Genomic DNA, 16,518 nt, shown 5'->3' on the forward strand with positions numbered 1-16,518 from the left:
CAAAAATACTGGAATTAATAAAAACTTCTTAAATTCAGGACAAAGACTGCTTTCCATATACAGTTCCTCTCCCAGGCTAATGCACTAGCTAAACTGTCAGCCTCCTTGAAGTTTCTTTCAATCTAACAAGTGCCATCCCAATTGAGTAGCCACGTGTCCCTGTCTTTTGAGAAAAAAATAAGAGGAAAATTAAGGTTATGAGTAACACTTACATGCCAAAACAGATTCACTTCCATTTTAATTGCCCTTCAAAACCAGAACTTAGTCTCAAACTATACAAGAACTAATGAATACTCAACTACTTTTTGCATTTGAATAGTAAGTTCTGTTTCACACTATGTAGAACAGAGCAGTGACTTTGCAAGGGTGCAGAGGAAGGGGCCTGTTAGTGAGAGGACAACTGCTAAGACTTGTTCTTCAGAATTTCCTAGCTTTTACCTATGATCCTATCTCATGCTTTCCTCTATCAGCTCCCACCCCAGCATGCTTTGAAAGAAACAACCAACCACCAAAAAACACAAACACAAAACAAAATCAATCACCAAAAAACACATCAACACAAATTTCAGCAGCATTTGCCTACTAGAAAAGAATTCCAAACCCAGACTTGTTAGTGAAACTGGCATTTGTACTTTAAAATGGGAAGCACAAATTATTACCACAGCATTTCTTACAAGAACAGATAACATGACTGTACTCAGTGATGCATTAAACAAATTTCATCCTGTTTTTTCAAAAAAAGAAAATCCCAATAGAAAGTGGCATGGACATAGAACAAGAAATAGAGAGTTCCAAAAGCAAGATACTGATGCAACAGTAAATGGATCTATAACATTTGTATTTCTACTTCTCTGAGTTCTCTCCATCAGTAAAAACCACTATACAAACAGACATACTTGTCTGGCTAAAAACTTTTCTAAGCAGCAGCTAGTAAAAACAGCCTCAAACACATACTCCATAAATTTGCCCAAGTTCCACAGTATGCATTTAAAAAAGGGAATCCTCACAGGTGTGATGATAAACATTATGCCACTGAAATTCTAGTAAAAATTGTGTCCTCAATTAAAATAGTTAATTCTGACTAAAGTCACAATACCTAAGCATATCTTTTCTTACAAGCACAGAACTACTCTAAATGCTGATAGGCCTTAAACAGCTACACAGTTGGATCCTTCTCTGATAACCAAGGGAGAAAGGTAACCTTTGAGAAACAACTCCAGATGAGGAGGGAATTAATATACTTGAAAGCAGGCAACTCATGCAAATTGTTACAAAGAAAAGCTTTTGCAGAGGAAAAAGGATGAGGAAAAGAACTACCATTCCAACAAAAAATAGTGTAAAGTATAGTAGGGCTCCATTTAAATCTATAAGTTTAAGATAGGAGGGGAGAGAGAAGGGGAAAAGCATCTCTTATGTATTTACATAATCACAGCTCAGGTAATTTGTGCCTTTATGCTGATGTAACGGAAGGCGAAGAGAAACCAAGTTACAGATAAGAAAGTACACTAAGAAATGCTAGAAAACATTTCATATTCCTTGTTCTGAAAGTAATGGGGCATAAATTAGCCATCAGTGGAAAAAATACTTCCTACAGCCAGTATTATCTTTGTCAACAAAGAAGGATCAGAGTATTCCCCAAATAAATGCTGCACATCAGCCAACCCAGAGATACATAGTAACTCCCAACCCAGGTTCTGTATTACAAGAAGTTGCTCGAGTTGCAACAATTCTTTTGCTTTACATGTTTGAGAAATGCATTCCCCTACATCATTTATTGATCACTAGAGAGAAAAAGAACAAAAAAAAGTAAATGTAAGTTTAAAGTTTTACAGTAATTTTTCCTTCATTCCCAAGATATTTCTTCAGGCTATCAACTTAAAATTGATTATATAAATCCTTATATGTGCATTAAAACAAAACACATTTTTCATTTATAAGTTTTGCTACAGGCTTTTTTTTAACTGACAAAATACACTAGGGAGTGTAAAAAATATTTATTCAACCTAATTCAACGTAACTATAATTTGCAATACTTAAAAACAAGATTTACAACAGAGTAATGACCTTCTGCTACTCAGGTGAAATAATTTTATAATCCACACAGTATTTTTATAATTGTATTTTTACAATACTTTTAACTTCCAGAGAAGACAATGAGCTTTCCCATGGAACAAGTTTCAAACCCACTAATTTGCATCATTCAATTCTTCGTGAGACTTTAAAAAACAGTAATAAATTGGTTGGAAATATATACAGTGAAGACCACTGAAAAGCTGTTTTCTCGAAATGAGGAATTCTGTAAGAAATATGTATTATATTGTTTCAAGACTATCTTACAGAAAGCAGCAACTTTCAGAGGCTGCTACTCTATTTAGAGTTCTATATAAAAGTGAGCCCACTAAGACAAATATAATCAGCAGACTTACAAGATTATAGTAATTCTTCAGTTACAGCAAGAACCTCAAAAGTATTTGATATTGATTGAATGTATAATTTTCAATACCTGTATAGTTTTGGAATACTAGTTGGCCATTATATACACTTTTGTACAGTTCTAAAATATTACATCTCAGTAATTAAGATAAACATACTATAGAAAAGGTACCATATTTTGAATTTCTTTAACATACATTATTGCAGTCAAATATGAAGTCCATTCTGCATTTACTTCATTTCTGGTAAAAAGAAATATTTACTTATGAATACTTCCACTAAAAGATTTTTTTAAACTTTTCTCCATGCATTTGACATACTAATATGAATAAGGAAAAAAAAACCCCAACTTTGAGAAAAACAAATAAATTGTTGTTAAGAGAAAACTTAAAGTACTAAATCTAGGTTAGATGTGGTATGACTATTAAATGGCCGTATTATGTTTGTCAAAATTTAACTTCACAAAACAGTTAACTTCCATCAAAACAAAGTTTATAAATACATCAAATAACTGAAGTACTAATGTCTCCCTTAGAGAGACATGTCTCCCTACTTTGAACATATTGTAACAGTAAAGCTTACTGTATAAATAAACTTAGTTTATTACACATCTAAGATTTATCCCTTAGTCCTTTACAGAATGGAGCCAAGTTGTCTTAACAGTGTCTAGCCTGCTGGTATGTACCATGCTCAGGTTAGGTACCCAAAGTGTAGTGTCACCCCATTCCAGCCAATCTTTCCACTAGAGCTGGTATGGGCAGAAGAGAGCCTAGTCCTGGTACCAGAGCCAAGTTAATGCACCCAGGTCTGGAAGTTTAGAAGGATGCCCTAATCTGTCAGTTTAAATGTAGCTTTAGTGTCCAGTGTTGTTTCCTCACACTTTTACTGCTCTTTGTACTTGTATGGGTATTTACATAATCAAAAGGAACATGAAAACTGAACAAGGGCTCTAACACTTAACTACAAAATAAGCAACTGAAATTTACTTCCCCCCATGTAATTATTTTACCGCAGAGGAAAAAAAATGCTATCCAGCACCAGTTACAAAACAGTAGAAGAGCCATGAGAAAATAACACTAGGCACTGCAGAAGATACAACAGGACAGTAAAAATTATCAGTAATAAAATATTCACATGAAAGCCATGCTAATTTCAACACCTAGTACTTAGGTGGCTAAAGCTGACATACAAGTCCTGTAGAGAGTGATCTATCTTCTGTTTTCTCTGACCAGTCATTTGAGTATTTTACACCCCCTGTTTGATACCAGCAAAAACCAAGGAAATCTTTATTGGCTGATGTCCCACAATTACTTCCCCTTGGTAATGACTCACATGTACTTCCTTTCTAAAAAAAATTCCCTTCATTGTGTGACATGCTGAACTGGATGATAGCGTGGGTATGAAAACACATATAGAAAAGGCATTTGGATATAGCCTACATTAACTACACAATTTCAATGTTCTTGTTCTGTAGTTGATGCTTTTTTTTCTCCATTCAGCATATTGGCTCAAACAAAATAATTCAGAAGCCTGTTGCCCAACAGAAATACCCAAAAATAATGAAAGCCAAGTCACATTCTTAGGTTCAGTGGTTGCTGAAAGGATTTACCCTGCCACAAGACAGTGCTTTATTATATTTAAAGAAAAAAAAAATAGGAGCAGCAACTTATCACAATTGTCCACTACTGTGCAGTAATGATGGAACCAATACAATATGGAAACCTGTTAGGTGAGACTGTACGGCATCTGGAGATCACAGCCTTATGCTCCTTCTTGCTCAGGATAATTTAAAATTTTGCGGTGAGCTTGGCGCAAGTATTGCTGCTGTTTGAAGTAAACCTTAAAAGCTCCTTTTATAGCAACAAAAGCAATTCCACCCTGAAATAGAAAGATATTTTGAAAACCTGCACAGCTCAGTGTCATATCATTGCAAATGTTCTTTTTAAAAATTTCTGGTCAAACAAGATTTGTTTTTTCAATCATAGCATTTTCTGTTGAAGCGTAGCTAATTAGGACAATTCCAAATGAGTACCTCAATGTTTTCTGTCACAATGCACTATTACAGAGGTTAATGTTACTTAAAGGTATTACATACTGGATCTATAAAACCTTTTGAAAGCTTTTATTTGCTTGGAAATCTGACAAATACTCTAAAAAAAAAAAATCAAAATACATCCTGTTTAAAGAACAAAGTAAAATGCAGATATCTGCTTTCCTCCTTTCTCTGAATATATACTATACATGACAGAAGGAATAATACTAATTTCCATTCTATAATCAGACTGTGAAAAAGGCCACTTGCCAAAAGCAAGTGTGGAGTGAAATAAAATCTAGTTTTTGTAAAACAAACATTTTTTTTCTAGAAAGTTTTACAATATGTTTATCTCAAGTCTTCAAAATAAGAAGAGACACCAAGAAGCCTTTAGTCTGCATAAACAGTTGTAATATCACTGTTTCTTCCATGTAGAAGAGAGGGAGTGCATAAACACATTGGAATTGAAAACAGGGGCTGAAGTGACAGTCAGATGACTAGGGATACCACTTTACCAAACTCAGTGTGCTTCCCCTTGAAAGGCTGCAAGCCAGAGAGGTTATTCACAAAGGAAGAGATTGTCTCCTCTCTTTGTCCTCCCCCCTCCATTCAACTTCTGTGGAGAGTTTATTTTTCTCTCCTTATTTTAATAAGTAATAAAGGGATCCTCTCAAAGAATTAGTAACAGAAGCTAATATGAAAAGGTTGATAATAAAACCCTAGTCTTCCCTTGCAGAGATTGTTCTTAGAAGATGCTGGTTACTCATCGCCATTATCACCCTTAATTACTGCTAAGGTCTGCCTAGTACAGTACCAGATAGAAGTTTCAGCCTTGTCTTGAATTGAGATTAGTTGCAGTAGTAAGGACAAAACCTCTCACACATGTGATGCTTGTCCACTGCCATGATAGGCAACCTTAAAAAAACCCCCTTCTCTTAATCAAATGCCACTCTCAAGTTCTAGATCAATTTATGTTCCTTTTTACTTTCCTCCCCGCCCCCCCAACACAACACTTTGTATTCCTATATTAGAATCATTTATGAAACAAACAATACTGAATCTTACCAAGATTGTCCTTTGTAAATTTGAGTTAACACTGCTGAACATCAGCTTTCCAACTATCGTGGCAATAGTAGGGAAAACTAAAGCTCCACATAGAATACGTGTAGCAGAGACATGATCCGCCAAAGGGTTGGCCTCTGCTGGAATACGAGGAACAGGACATCCAATGCCTAAAGGGATGAGAGTGGGGGAAGAAAAGGTTACGTAGCCACTACCTCAAACGGAACATAGAAAGCACATGAGCGCCCACCCCCCACTCCATTACAAATCTATAGCCCAATTACTTTTTGAGAACTATCCTTCTTCTCAGTGAATACTCTGTTTCCATTAAATGACTGTATTCATTTTTACTTTCAAGTAAGACCCATGGTTTTCAGTAGCTTGTTTTGTTACTAAGGCCTTAACTGAAACCATGCTCTTGCTCCTCTTGCCCCACCTTTCTCACTAGGTACTATACAAACACAGTCTAAACAGACTGAACATAAAATAGAGTCAAGGTGTTAATCACCTCTACTTAAGAATGGGGAAAACTACTTGCCTATCCCCATCTCCTAAAGGCACAAATTCAAGCTTGATATTGCCTTTTAAATTTAATCACATTACCTGGAAATATGCTGTTCAAAATCTGTAGCTTATTAGAGTATTTGCGCCACAGTCTGAGCACATAGTCCTCCCAACGAATCATCTTGCCCAGTATTAGCATGACTGGGATAGTGGGAAGTCCAATCAAAAGAAATAAAGGATCAGCTCTCTCCATGACATCAAGACCTTCTTTGTGACCCACAACCTGGTAAATATGTATATAGTTGACAAACATAACAAAGGCCACAATTGAACAAAGAACGTAACTTTTTAAAAGTCTCATTTGTTTGGGGCTGCCCACACAAGTTAAACAAAGACGACTGTTCTACCTGACATACTCAGTTTTCCCTTTGCATCCTTGGTTGCTTATGAAGTGTAATGCAGGTGAGCTACCAGCCCTAGTTTGCACATCATTAATATTGCAGAGAGCTGTAACGCAATTTGTTACCATCTCAAGAAAAGTTTCACATGCTTCTGTGTAAGTAAAAGCCTAAACATCTGAAACATCAAAACAGCATGCTTTCCAAAACACATAGAACTTACAGTTTTAGAATGATTAATTCTACACTCAGAAATTGATTAGATACTACTCTTTAAAAGATAAATTGATAGCAAATATCTCAGCATGTTTTAATAAAAAATTTCTGTTATGTAGGAATACCTTACACAACAGAGATCACAGTATTAAAAAGTATTGTTTCTCTAGAGAATGCAGGAAGAGGAAAGCTATTTTCAACAATAGTGGAAATAGCAGCATATCTTCACTTGTACCTTATTTTTAAACGTGGTTAGTGCTACAGTTGTAAAGGACAGTCATTACTGATGTGTCTAAACCTTTCTACTGGCACAAAAAAATCAGACTTTGCAGTTTATAAAATGTAGGTATTAAAACTAACATAACAGTGCCTTATGTTTTCCTTAAAGGTACAAGCTTTTTATTCTAAATATGTAACTCTAATAGAGCTGAGGACAAAAAAAAAATATTAAAGTGGTAGATATCCTCTAGAGCTGTCTCAATTTCAGAATTACTAAATGCTAGTAAAGTCCTTGAAGTGCTTCTAGAAAGAGCAGGCTCTTTCATAACTTCTTCCATAAGAATCCAGGAAGACTAAGAACACTAAAATAATAATTATTACATTTGTCAGGCACTGGATTTCCTGATGTGTTTTCACTGACTTCCTGTTTTCCACACAAATGCAAAAAGCTACCAAGTCTTCGCTTGCACAAAAGTAGGTAGTAAGAACATGTAACAATAGCAAAATTTAAAAAACAAAACAAAAAACCCCACAACAAAAACCAGTACTGCTGGAATAAGTAGGACACAGGGAAACAGCTAGGGTAACGTACCACAATACCTTCAAACTGTACTTTTTAGCCTTGCTTTGAAAACCATTCCATTTTATTCTTCTAGAACAGGAACTTATGTTCTATACCACAGCCTCTAAAAATAGGCATAACCAATCTTGTTGCCACCAAAAGATTATTCCTGCAAAAAATACTCAGCATTTGTCTTCTAGCTGGTTCACCATCTTCCACCCAAAATGTGATGTCTGACACTATCCTTTTTCTCCTTATAGTCCTTCTCAATCAAAAAAAGGCCCAATACCTTGTCTCTTCTGCTTTAGATTACTATTTCTTTCTGTTTTCAGTAACCCCATATGATTTATTACTGACTTAGCCACACTGGAGTCACAATGTCAATTCTGTATTTATTTTTCTCCATCTTTAACCTTTAAAAATAGCTTTTGTGCTTCTCTCTGGCCCTTCAACTGAAGGAAAGGAGTCTGAAGCACAGCAGGAAATAAGTTATATTAAACCTAGCAAGTTTGGGGTGACAAAAGGGGCGGAAAAGTTTCCCTCCACTCCCAGTTTAATCTCCTCCATTATATGCAAAAATAAATTATTCTCTTACCCAGCATGCCATCCATATGATCAAAAAACATTACATCAGAGGAAAATAGCTAATTCTTCATATCTGGGATTTGACAGATCCTCATTTCAAAAAGGGAAAAAATCTACAGGATGGAGCATTTTATCTTTCCATTTGGTTATGTAGTTCTAGTGAAGCTAAAAAGGTCATTTAAGTTCCTACAGAAAAAGGCTCAGTGTAGCAGTGAGCAAGGAGATAAGGACTGGTATATTTCAGGAAGTCTAGTTGTAATATTACAGATGGTTGCAATGTTCCTGTAAGGGCCACAACAAGAACAAAGTATCAGGTAAGGAAAGTCCTAAGTGTGCTCTTCTGTAATACAGAGACTCATCTGCTGGAATGGAGGAGGTATTGAAAATCATCATACATCACTTAAGCAGCCGCTTGACCCTGGCCACACTGGTACCAGGGAGACTGCATCAACTCATTTGGGCTCCCCTTCAAGTGGTTGTCATATACATTTCTGCTATGAGATCACGTACAAACAGAACCAAAACAGCACACAATCTTGAGATGGAGTGACCTGTAGAACTGCAGGGCAGTACCACACAGTTCAAGAAAAATGGATAAGGACTAGGCTGTGTATTTAAAATGAGAACTGTGTAGAGGACTACTTATCAGCATACAGATTTGTTAATTCTATCTACAACTGAATTAACAGCAGAAATACTTTTATGCTTTCAGGCAAAACACAGGTTATGGGCTCGATATAGGAATCAACAACTAAAATGGTAACAAAGGTCTTTCTAGTTGTACAGTCTATGAAAACTCTTGTAGTTGAACTAGGACAGCCACGATCAATTCTTTCCATAGTTAATAGTCTACCATCTCTCAATGTAATTTTTATATTTAAATAGCAAGTTCACAAGAACAGAAGTAGGAAAAATATTTTTTTCCCTTTCAACTAACCATACAGTCTGAAGTAATTAAAAGAACATACTATTAACTTGCAGTGTTTTGCATTTGTTGCTCATGAATGAATTGCACTATTCAGAGCATGCATTTTCCTTTATGCAATAAGAAAAGCGGTGCAACTTAAAAATTCACCATGTCTCAACCCTTTGAATGTTAGCAGTAAAATTTTTCTACAGGTAAAAGAAGAAATTAGTCTCATGTCTTTTCTGAAGAATTAGACTACCCATTATTAGTGGTTAGGTGGTAATGGCACCTCTTCTGTAAGAATAGAAGTGGGTTCGCCAGCCTGCCATACAAAGAGCAGCCAGCTACAGCAGTAATAAATTTTGTTAGTTGCAGACTGAACCATGTTTAAACAGGCATACTTGGCTTTATGCAGTATGATCAGTTAAAAGTGAAAAGCTTTCTATCCACCCATCTTGAATTCATTTGTTAACTACACTGAAAGTAGCTAAAGCATGTTTTAAGCCAAGGAAAGAGGAGTCTTAATTAATTGACTTTTTCTTTAGAAGACTTGCTTTCAGAGCTGGTAAGAAGAGGGAATATATGTGTACCTGCATCACCGTCACAGCTCCATATGTAACAGCTGTCCAGTATATAGAGCCCACCATTATTCCAGCTGCAGCAAATGGACATGCCTTTGAGATCAGTCGATCTGCAAGATCCAAAACGTAAACAACTGGACCTATGATAAAGGAAAAGTAAGGTTTCAAGATAGATACATATATACATACATAAGCATACTGAAGAAAGCTCTCAGCATCTATTACTGACAAGAAAGAATGAACTTGGCAAAATAACAAGTCTGACATCCCACACATGCTGTTTAAATGAGAACATATAATTAAAAAGCTATTAAGCTAAACTTGTAACTTATTTCTACCTACCATTTCATTCACTGCAACATCTTTCCGAGAGATTAATATGCTGGTTAGAGCACTAATTTACCCACTAAAGTTGACTACTTTCCCTTCTCTGTGTTGAATCAGAATTGTTCTGTTGTAGAAAGCATTTTAGGCTTAGTGGCTTTTTTATTTGTTAGATATTTCAGTTTTCAAAAGGAAGAAATACTGATTAGTTGTAATTACTTCATGTGCTTATCTTTGACAGCTTCACCTGAGAATTCTGTCACTAAACTATCCTGCTGTACAGTAAAAAGCAGCACAGTCAACATGAAAGATTCCTTCTGCTGGAAGAGGCTGCATTCAATGTTTTTAGAGGCCCACCTCTCAAACGCTGGGAGAAAAAAACCCTCCTATTCAGGTTATTTAGTGCCTTTGACAAGAGTGCTTGAATAGAGTTTCATTGTTCTATGGACAAATGCACTTTCAAGACTTACACAGAGCAAGACATGACCCTGATCAACTTTGGCGAGGTAAACAAGGGCACGCTTGCATCTTTTCTTTGAGAGACTGCAAGAGTACCAGCAAAGCAAAAGCCAGAAGCTTAAGTGTCAAATACATGTATGGAAGTGAAAAATGTCATCACCATGATCAAATTCCACATTACTTTCGTATTTGTCAACAAATTCTACAGACTGTCCTCCAGCTCATATGCATGAATAGTTCTTGTTAGCTCCCTCCTACTTTTTTTCCTACCAAAATCAGTGAAAATATTAAAGTTATTCTGAAAACCAGCCTACAGGCATTCTTCAAGTAACTAATTCTCCATGTCTCTCATCACAGCTTACCCACTCAGGCCTCTAATTCTTTTACTACTTCCTGATTTTTTATATCTTTTTTTTTTTTTGGGTGGGGGGGTGCGGCAGGTTATTGAAGGAGTGCTGTCTTGAGCAATGGTGTTAAATGACTTACTGAAGCCCTGATATACTAGATATGCAGGACTTCCACTAGATGAATTGCTAGGCTAGTTAGCATGCTCTGTTTTGTACACCAATCCCGAGTTGTATACCATTTTCCACCTGACCTCCAATTAATCAAAACTTGTTCCATCTCTGCACAGAATTGAGAAGATTAGGTGTCAAGGATTTTTTTCTTTTTTACCTTTCTAAAGGTAAAGGTATGGTATTTGGCATTCTCCAAGTATACAAAAATTACTTGCAGTTCAATTCTTAGCTTGAATGCTCCTAGTACATAAGAACTTTATATTCTTAGTTTTTTAGGGTGGTGATAACTTAGCACCCTGTTCCCAAAAGGATTGTCTCTGAACTATCATATTTATACCAAATGAATTAAAAAGCCATACATTTAAATGTACAATCAAGATGTGAAATTCATATCAAAAAAAGTTTGCAAAAAATTTGTCAGCCACACTGACAAAATTGTGATTCTTGTTTCATGACTTAGTTGGTTCTTCTCTTTCTGAAAACAGGTCTAGTGTGAATGCTTTCAAAACAACCAGTCCTACTCAGCTCAAGTCAGCCAGTGAAAACAAGCAACAAGAACAACTAATTAAACTCGTTCATTGTCATGTTTTATCAGCACTGGTATTCTTGTAAAGCACTCCCAAATACATCTGTTTTGTGGTGGCTTTCCCCCCCCTTCTGCCCCTCACCCCTTTTTTTTTTTAAAAAAAAGAACAGGGTAGGATTTTACATTCTGTCTGCAAGCAGTAGCATCGAGACCTTGTAGAAGGATTGCAACTTTTTTTTTTTCCATACCCAGGTGTGTGTGCAAATACCATGCTGAAGAGGTGCAATTTAAACACATTTAGCTTATATGCAGTCTTGACATAAGTCATTGTAAATATTGCCAAGTTATGTATCAGACTAGTGGGCAGTCCTAAGCAACTTGGGCAGAATATTGCTTAATGTACTCTCTATTCTAGCTCTGCTGGAGCCTCAAGTTCTTAACCTACTACTCATGTACCTCAAATTGGTTACCTTTGCATGCACCTTCTAGTACAGCATGTGTTCTTTTAGTAATAAGCTCCAGTTTTAAGGGCAGGAAGCATCTTCCTGTGTGGCTTGTAAGACAGTAAACACCTCACTAGCACACTGCTTCAAATACACCAACCGATGTAAGTTAGTCCATAAGTAGCCGACAAAGTATAACTATAGAGTTAATTTATTCTCAAGTTGAGCATCCTATTGTTGATTAAGTACCAAAATTAAAGGGTTTCTGAAGAAGGAACACTCTACTCAAAATGCAAAGAACTGGAACAAGCAGTTTCACTGTATTAACAGTTATCTTTAAGTTTCCAGGACAGACTTAAGCAGTGGGATGTCTATCAATGTGCTGAAAGTACCAACAAGGTCATAACTGCAAGTACTGAATGCACAGTAATTTAGACATCTTGACTGTTACCCACAGTCACTGAAAAAGTTGTGTAGTTGTACCATTTTGAAAACTTACATTTGTTTGAAGTCGGTGAAGACAAGAGACTCAAAAACCCCATCATATTTGGTGAGTCCTAAAGGGCGACACAAAGCACTAAAGCTTGCCTTATACATCTTGGCAAGGTGATAAGGCAACAGCAGAAGTCTAACACTAAAAGTACTAACAAATTGCACCTACTGATAGAAATCATTAGAAGAAGCAGGCTATGGAATTAGGTATAGAATCTTGAGAAAAGACTAGCAAAACATTGTTCCAGGTTTTGGTGGGATTTTTTTAATTAGCCCTTTAGGAAGGAAGTTGTGAGAAAGGAGGACAAATATAACTGTTCCTTTTAAGATGGTATTAAGGAAGAAGCAGGAAATTAAGTATCACTGACATACAAATTAAAGAAGGAAATACAAAATACAAAAATATTTTTCATTTTGTAATACTATCATGCTTTAACAGAGCTTTCTCTTCCAGACTGTTTTCTATTTATTAAACTGAAATAATTATCTAAAAGATACTTCAGTTATTTTCAAAGTGACAATATTTTCTTATTTAATAAAAAAATTTCTCAGAAGAAAGGAAAACAGCTAGTAAGAACAGTTACTATCAATCTCTAAAACTGATATGCACTATCAAATTTGAAATTGAACTATAATTTTAAGAAGATACGTCACTAAGGGGGTTGTTTTGAATTGGCAAAGAGAGAGACACTATGACTTATAAAAATATTTGTTGATGTCTTCAAGTTGATATTACTTCAAAACTATAATCAAATAGAAGAAGTTGTGTTAGGAAGTACCTTTTCACAGAAATTTGTTTTTAAAAAAAAGTTTCCAGCAGTACATTAGAGGACTCTTAATGTAAGTAAGTTTCTGAACTATGATACTTCAGGGAAACTTTAGTTGTTACTTCTTCCCTGCTCAAGTAATTGTAGTTTCTTGAATGGTATGACTAGTAATGTCTTCAAAAGATACCTGCTGCAGCAGAGACAGGGCTACTGGCAAGACTGCTTGAAAACATATTACTGTCCTAACTCTGCCTGGTGTGACCTTGACTGACTTATAGTGGAATTGTGATATAACAGTTTTCGGTCACTAGAAAGAGCTACAAAAGGGCAAGACTGTCTCACTTGTTTAAGGCACTTCAAGCTTATGATTGTGTTTGATGGACCCAAATTTATTTCCGTCGTCTACTATTGGTCTTGTGTACTCTTACACAAGTCTGAATTTTTATGCCCTTCTCATCTTTAAAAATGGAAAAAGATGGTATTGTGAGGGAAAATACATCAAAAGATTCTTGCATGCCTGCAGGCAAGAACTGAACAATCTCATGCAAGAATATTAGGCCAGCTTCAGAACCTAGGAACGTTAGCATTTAGGAATCTTAGCTTTCAAGGAGAGTATGCCACAAATTGCAAGAACAAATGAAAATGCCTGTGCACGCATGTTCTCCCAACTATAGTTGCTTCCCCTTTTTCCCAGTGCCAAAATAAAATATAAATGCAGCTGACATTACAATTTCATCATTCAAGATGCAAGTAAGAATATTAAACAGCTTCAAGTTTTGTGGTACATTGTAAGTGTCCAGATATCAAACATTTGTTTTCCCCAAAGCCAATGCTAAATGTTGTCATTTGATGCCGCCTTTATGATGGAGATTATTAAGATTCCTGTCTACCTTATCCTTATAGGAAAGCTGAATTGTGGCTGATATATGAATAACTTGGTAGTAAGTTTCATGATGGTTTATGTTTTCTTGAATATCAACAATACATTAGTCCATATTTTCTCTCCCATTTCTCAGTGTTCCATCATAGAAATAAACATCATCACCCAAATAAAATTCCCTTCACACCTTAATTTTGTCAGCCCTTATACTAACAGAAAATAGGTCCTCTCCCAAAGAACTGAAAGTGCAAGTTATTTTCAGCTGTTTCATTACAAAAATAAGATACTTTTAAAAAAATCTTTAAAATCTTCTAAATGCCTGTACTCACATGCTGTATCAGCATTTCTTTAACAAGCAGTTTTACTTTTAAACAAAATTAAAGTTTCCATGGCAACATTTCATTTTCTTGCCCTACTTAATATACCCCATAGAACATATGGGCAAATGAGGGCTGGAATGATAGCAACCACTGCTAATTTAAATATATGCAACATGTTGTGCAGTGTCCTAGTTGGCTACTCAAGTAAGTAGACTCTGGAAGACCATCTCCAACTTTCTTTCACGCTGACAGAGCTACAGCAGTGCCCAGCAACTACAGATATTCTGCCTCTTGAATATAGGGCAATACTGAGTCAGGAACACCTCCCAAACAAAGTAAAACTATGTTTTTCAGGTAATGCAACAGGTTGCTCAGTAAGGTTCTTTGAATTTCCTTTGATAACAGTTTTTCTGCAAGCTGAGGAAAAAAAAAAGGATGTGTTTATGTGCTAATATGTAGCAATTGCTGAAAGAAGTCACACTCTGCTCAACAAGAAAAAATATCACCTTAACCATTAATTAATTATAGATCAATTACTTATAAGACTTATCAATATACCTAAGCAGAACACATCCAAAATTTTCAGAAGGTATTTAACTAAGCCAACAAATAGGACAAGAGCAGAATATAAAGGTATTTCTTTCTGTCTGGAAAAGGGAACAGACAAGGTTTTTTTTTTCCACAAAAGAGGAAAAAGTAGGAACAATATAAAGAAACAACCCATTATATTATTTTTAAATTGATGCATGTCTTACCTAGCTTTGGAAATACTATTAAATATTCTGCATTGCACTGAGGACAAGCAACTCTAGCAGTACTGTTTCCTCTTTGCTTTTCATCCACCCAGCGCTGCAGACAAGTCTGATGAACCCATTTCGTAGAGCCCCTGCACCTGCAAGGTCTCACCCATTCTGCGGTCCGATCATCCTCATCGGTAGCAAAACAAACCCAGCAGCTTCTGTAATTACAGGAAGGAAAAAAAGATATTTTTTTTTTTTCTGCTTTTACATGCTTAAAATAAACTTTCACATGTGAAAGCATATAGTTTTAGAAAACGTGCACCTAAATGAGATGATACTTGTTGCTTCATTCTTAATCACCAAAAATATAAATATTTTGTACCACAGTCTTGTTCTGATATTAACATACTATTACAGACAGCTAAACAACTGCTTTTAATACATTCTGAATTACTAATTTAACTTTTAGATAATTTATGAATTAAAAAGCATTGAGACTGTAGTTCAACCTCTGAATAATTCAACATATGAAAAATCCATGTATTTTTAAAATTTATTATCATCTCCTTCTACAGCAGACATTTTGGTAAGTTTTTAAAATTAAAAAATATAAGATCAATAATACAGTAGTCTGTTACTAGGGAAACTAACTCAATCCGCTTAAACAACAAACCAACACAAATGACACAATGTATCACAAAAACTGTAAATAATTATATTCAATTAATTCCCTCTCTTTGAAAAGAGAAAGTACTTCATTCAGATAAATCAATTTTGTATAATATAAATTAAGTTATAAAGTACTTGAAGAATACTATTGTACCACTAGAGGAGGAAATTTCTGCACTGAAAAATTATCTGGATATAGAAAATTCAAACATATTAATTCTATAAGGAGAAAACACAAGACTGACAGGTTATGTGACCTGACCTGAAGAGAGCACACATCCTAGTAATTCCCAGATATCTGATCTGATGACTAGGCCAGATCCTTAAAGACCTTACAAATTGCAAGAGGAAAGTAAAACATGGATCTAAACTAGGAGAATATCAGATATGTTGACCCAATAATTTAGTTTTTACTGTGAAATAATTTGCTAATTTCCCTACTGAAGATAGTGAAGTTAGATAATAAACAAGAATCTAACAAAATAAGGCTCTTTCTACAAATATAGTCTGGTTTGATATATTTTTTAAAAATAAATATTTGACACAAGCCATCATAATCCTAATTAAACCTTTATAAAGGTGTTCAGCAACAGCATCCCTATAATTTAACTATCAAGCCACAATCTAATTAGACATTATGCACTAACTGAAGTATTGCAGCACTATTTTGATGCTGGTTTTGTTATCTTAATTTGAGTAACATCATTAAGATGAAACAGTATAAGGCTTCTTATGTGTAACCACTGACAATAACTGAGATCATAAGCAGCTGAGAAATGCTCTGGCACTACTAAACAAAGCAACGTTAAGATTCAAGAATCTTGATTGTAGTTTCTACGTGGGGATGGTACAGTGGTTCATGACATTTTTCCTCTCCCTCC

At 35.4% G+C, this 16,518-nt stretch overlaps 2 protein-coding genes across 4 annotated transcripts in view; one reads left to right on the forward strand and one right to left on the reverse strand.

Annotated features, from left to right (window-relative positions):
• The window catches only part of IDE (insulin degrading enzyme), a 99,467-nt gene extending 88,669 nt beyond the window's left edge, over window positions 1-10,798 (forward strand). The window contains exon 25 of the mRNA XM_075026092.1: window positions 10,065-10,798. Coding sequence (XP_074882193.1) covers window positions 10,065-10,109 — 45 coding nt within the window. The 3' untranslated portion in view covers window positions 10,110-10,798. The remainder of the gene's footprint in view (window positions 1-10,064) is intronic.
• The window catches only part of MARCHF5 (membrane associated ring-CH-type finger 5), a 31,849-nt gene continuing 17,310 nt past the window's right edge, over window positions 1,980-16,518 (reverse strand). For 2 of the 3 annotated variants that reach the window (XM_075026106.1, XM_075026108.1), the window contains 5 exons: window positions 14,984-15,186; window positions 9,509-9,639; window positions 6,131-6,314; window positions 5,531-5,697; window positions 1,980-4,311 (listed from right to left, as the gene is read on the reverse strand). In XM_075026106.1, the coding sequence (XP_074882207.1) occupies window positions 4,195-4,311; window positions 5,531-5,697; window positions 6,131-6,314; window positions 9,509-9,639; window positions 14,984-15,186 (802 nt within the window). In that variant the 3' untranslated portion in view covers window positions 1,980-4,194. The remainder of the gene's footprint in view (window positions 4,312-5,530; window positions 5,698-6,130; window positions 6,315-9,508; window positions 9,640-14,983; window positions 15,187-16,518) is intronic. The other variant, XM_075026107.1, reaches the window with a different exon arrangement.

This window comes from Buteo buteo, chromosome 4 (genome assembly GCF_964188355.1).
Source record: "Buteo buteo chromosome 4, bButBut1.hap1.1, whole genome shotgun sequence".
Lineage (NCBI taxonomy): Eukaryota > Metazoa > Chordata > Aves > Accipitriformes > Accipitridae > Buteo > Buteo buteo.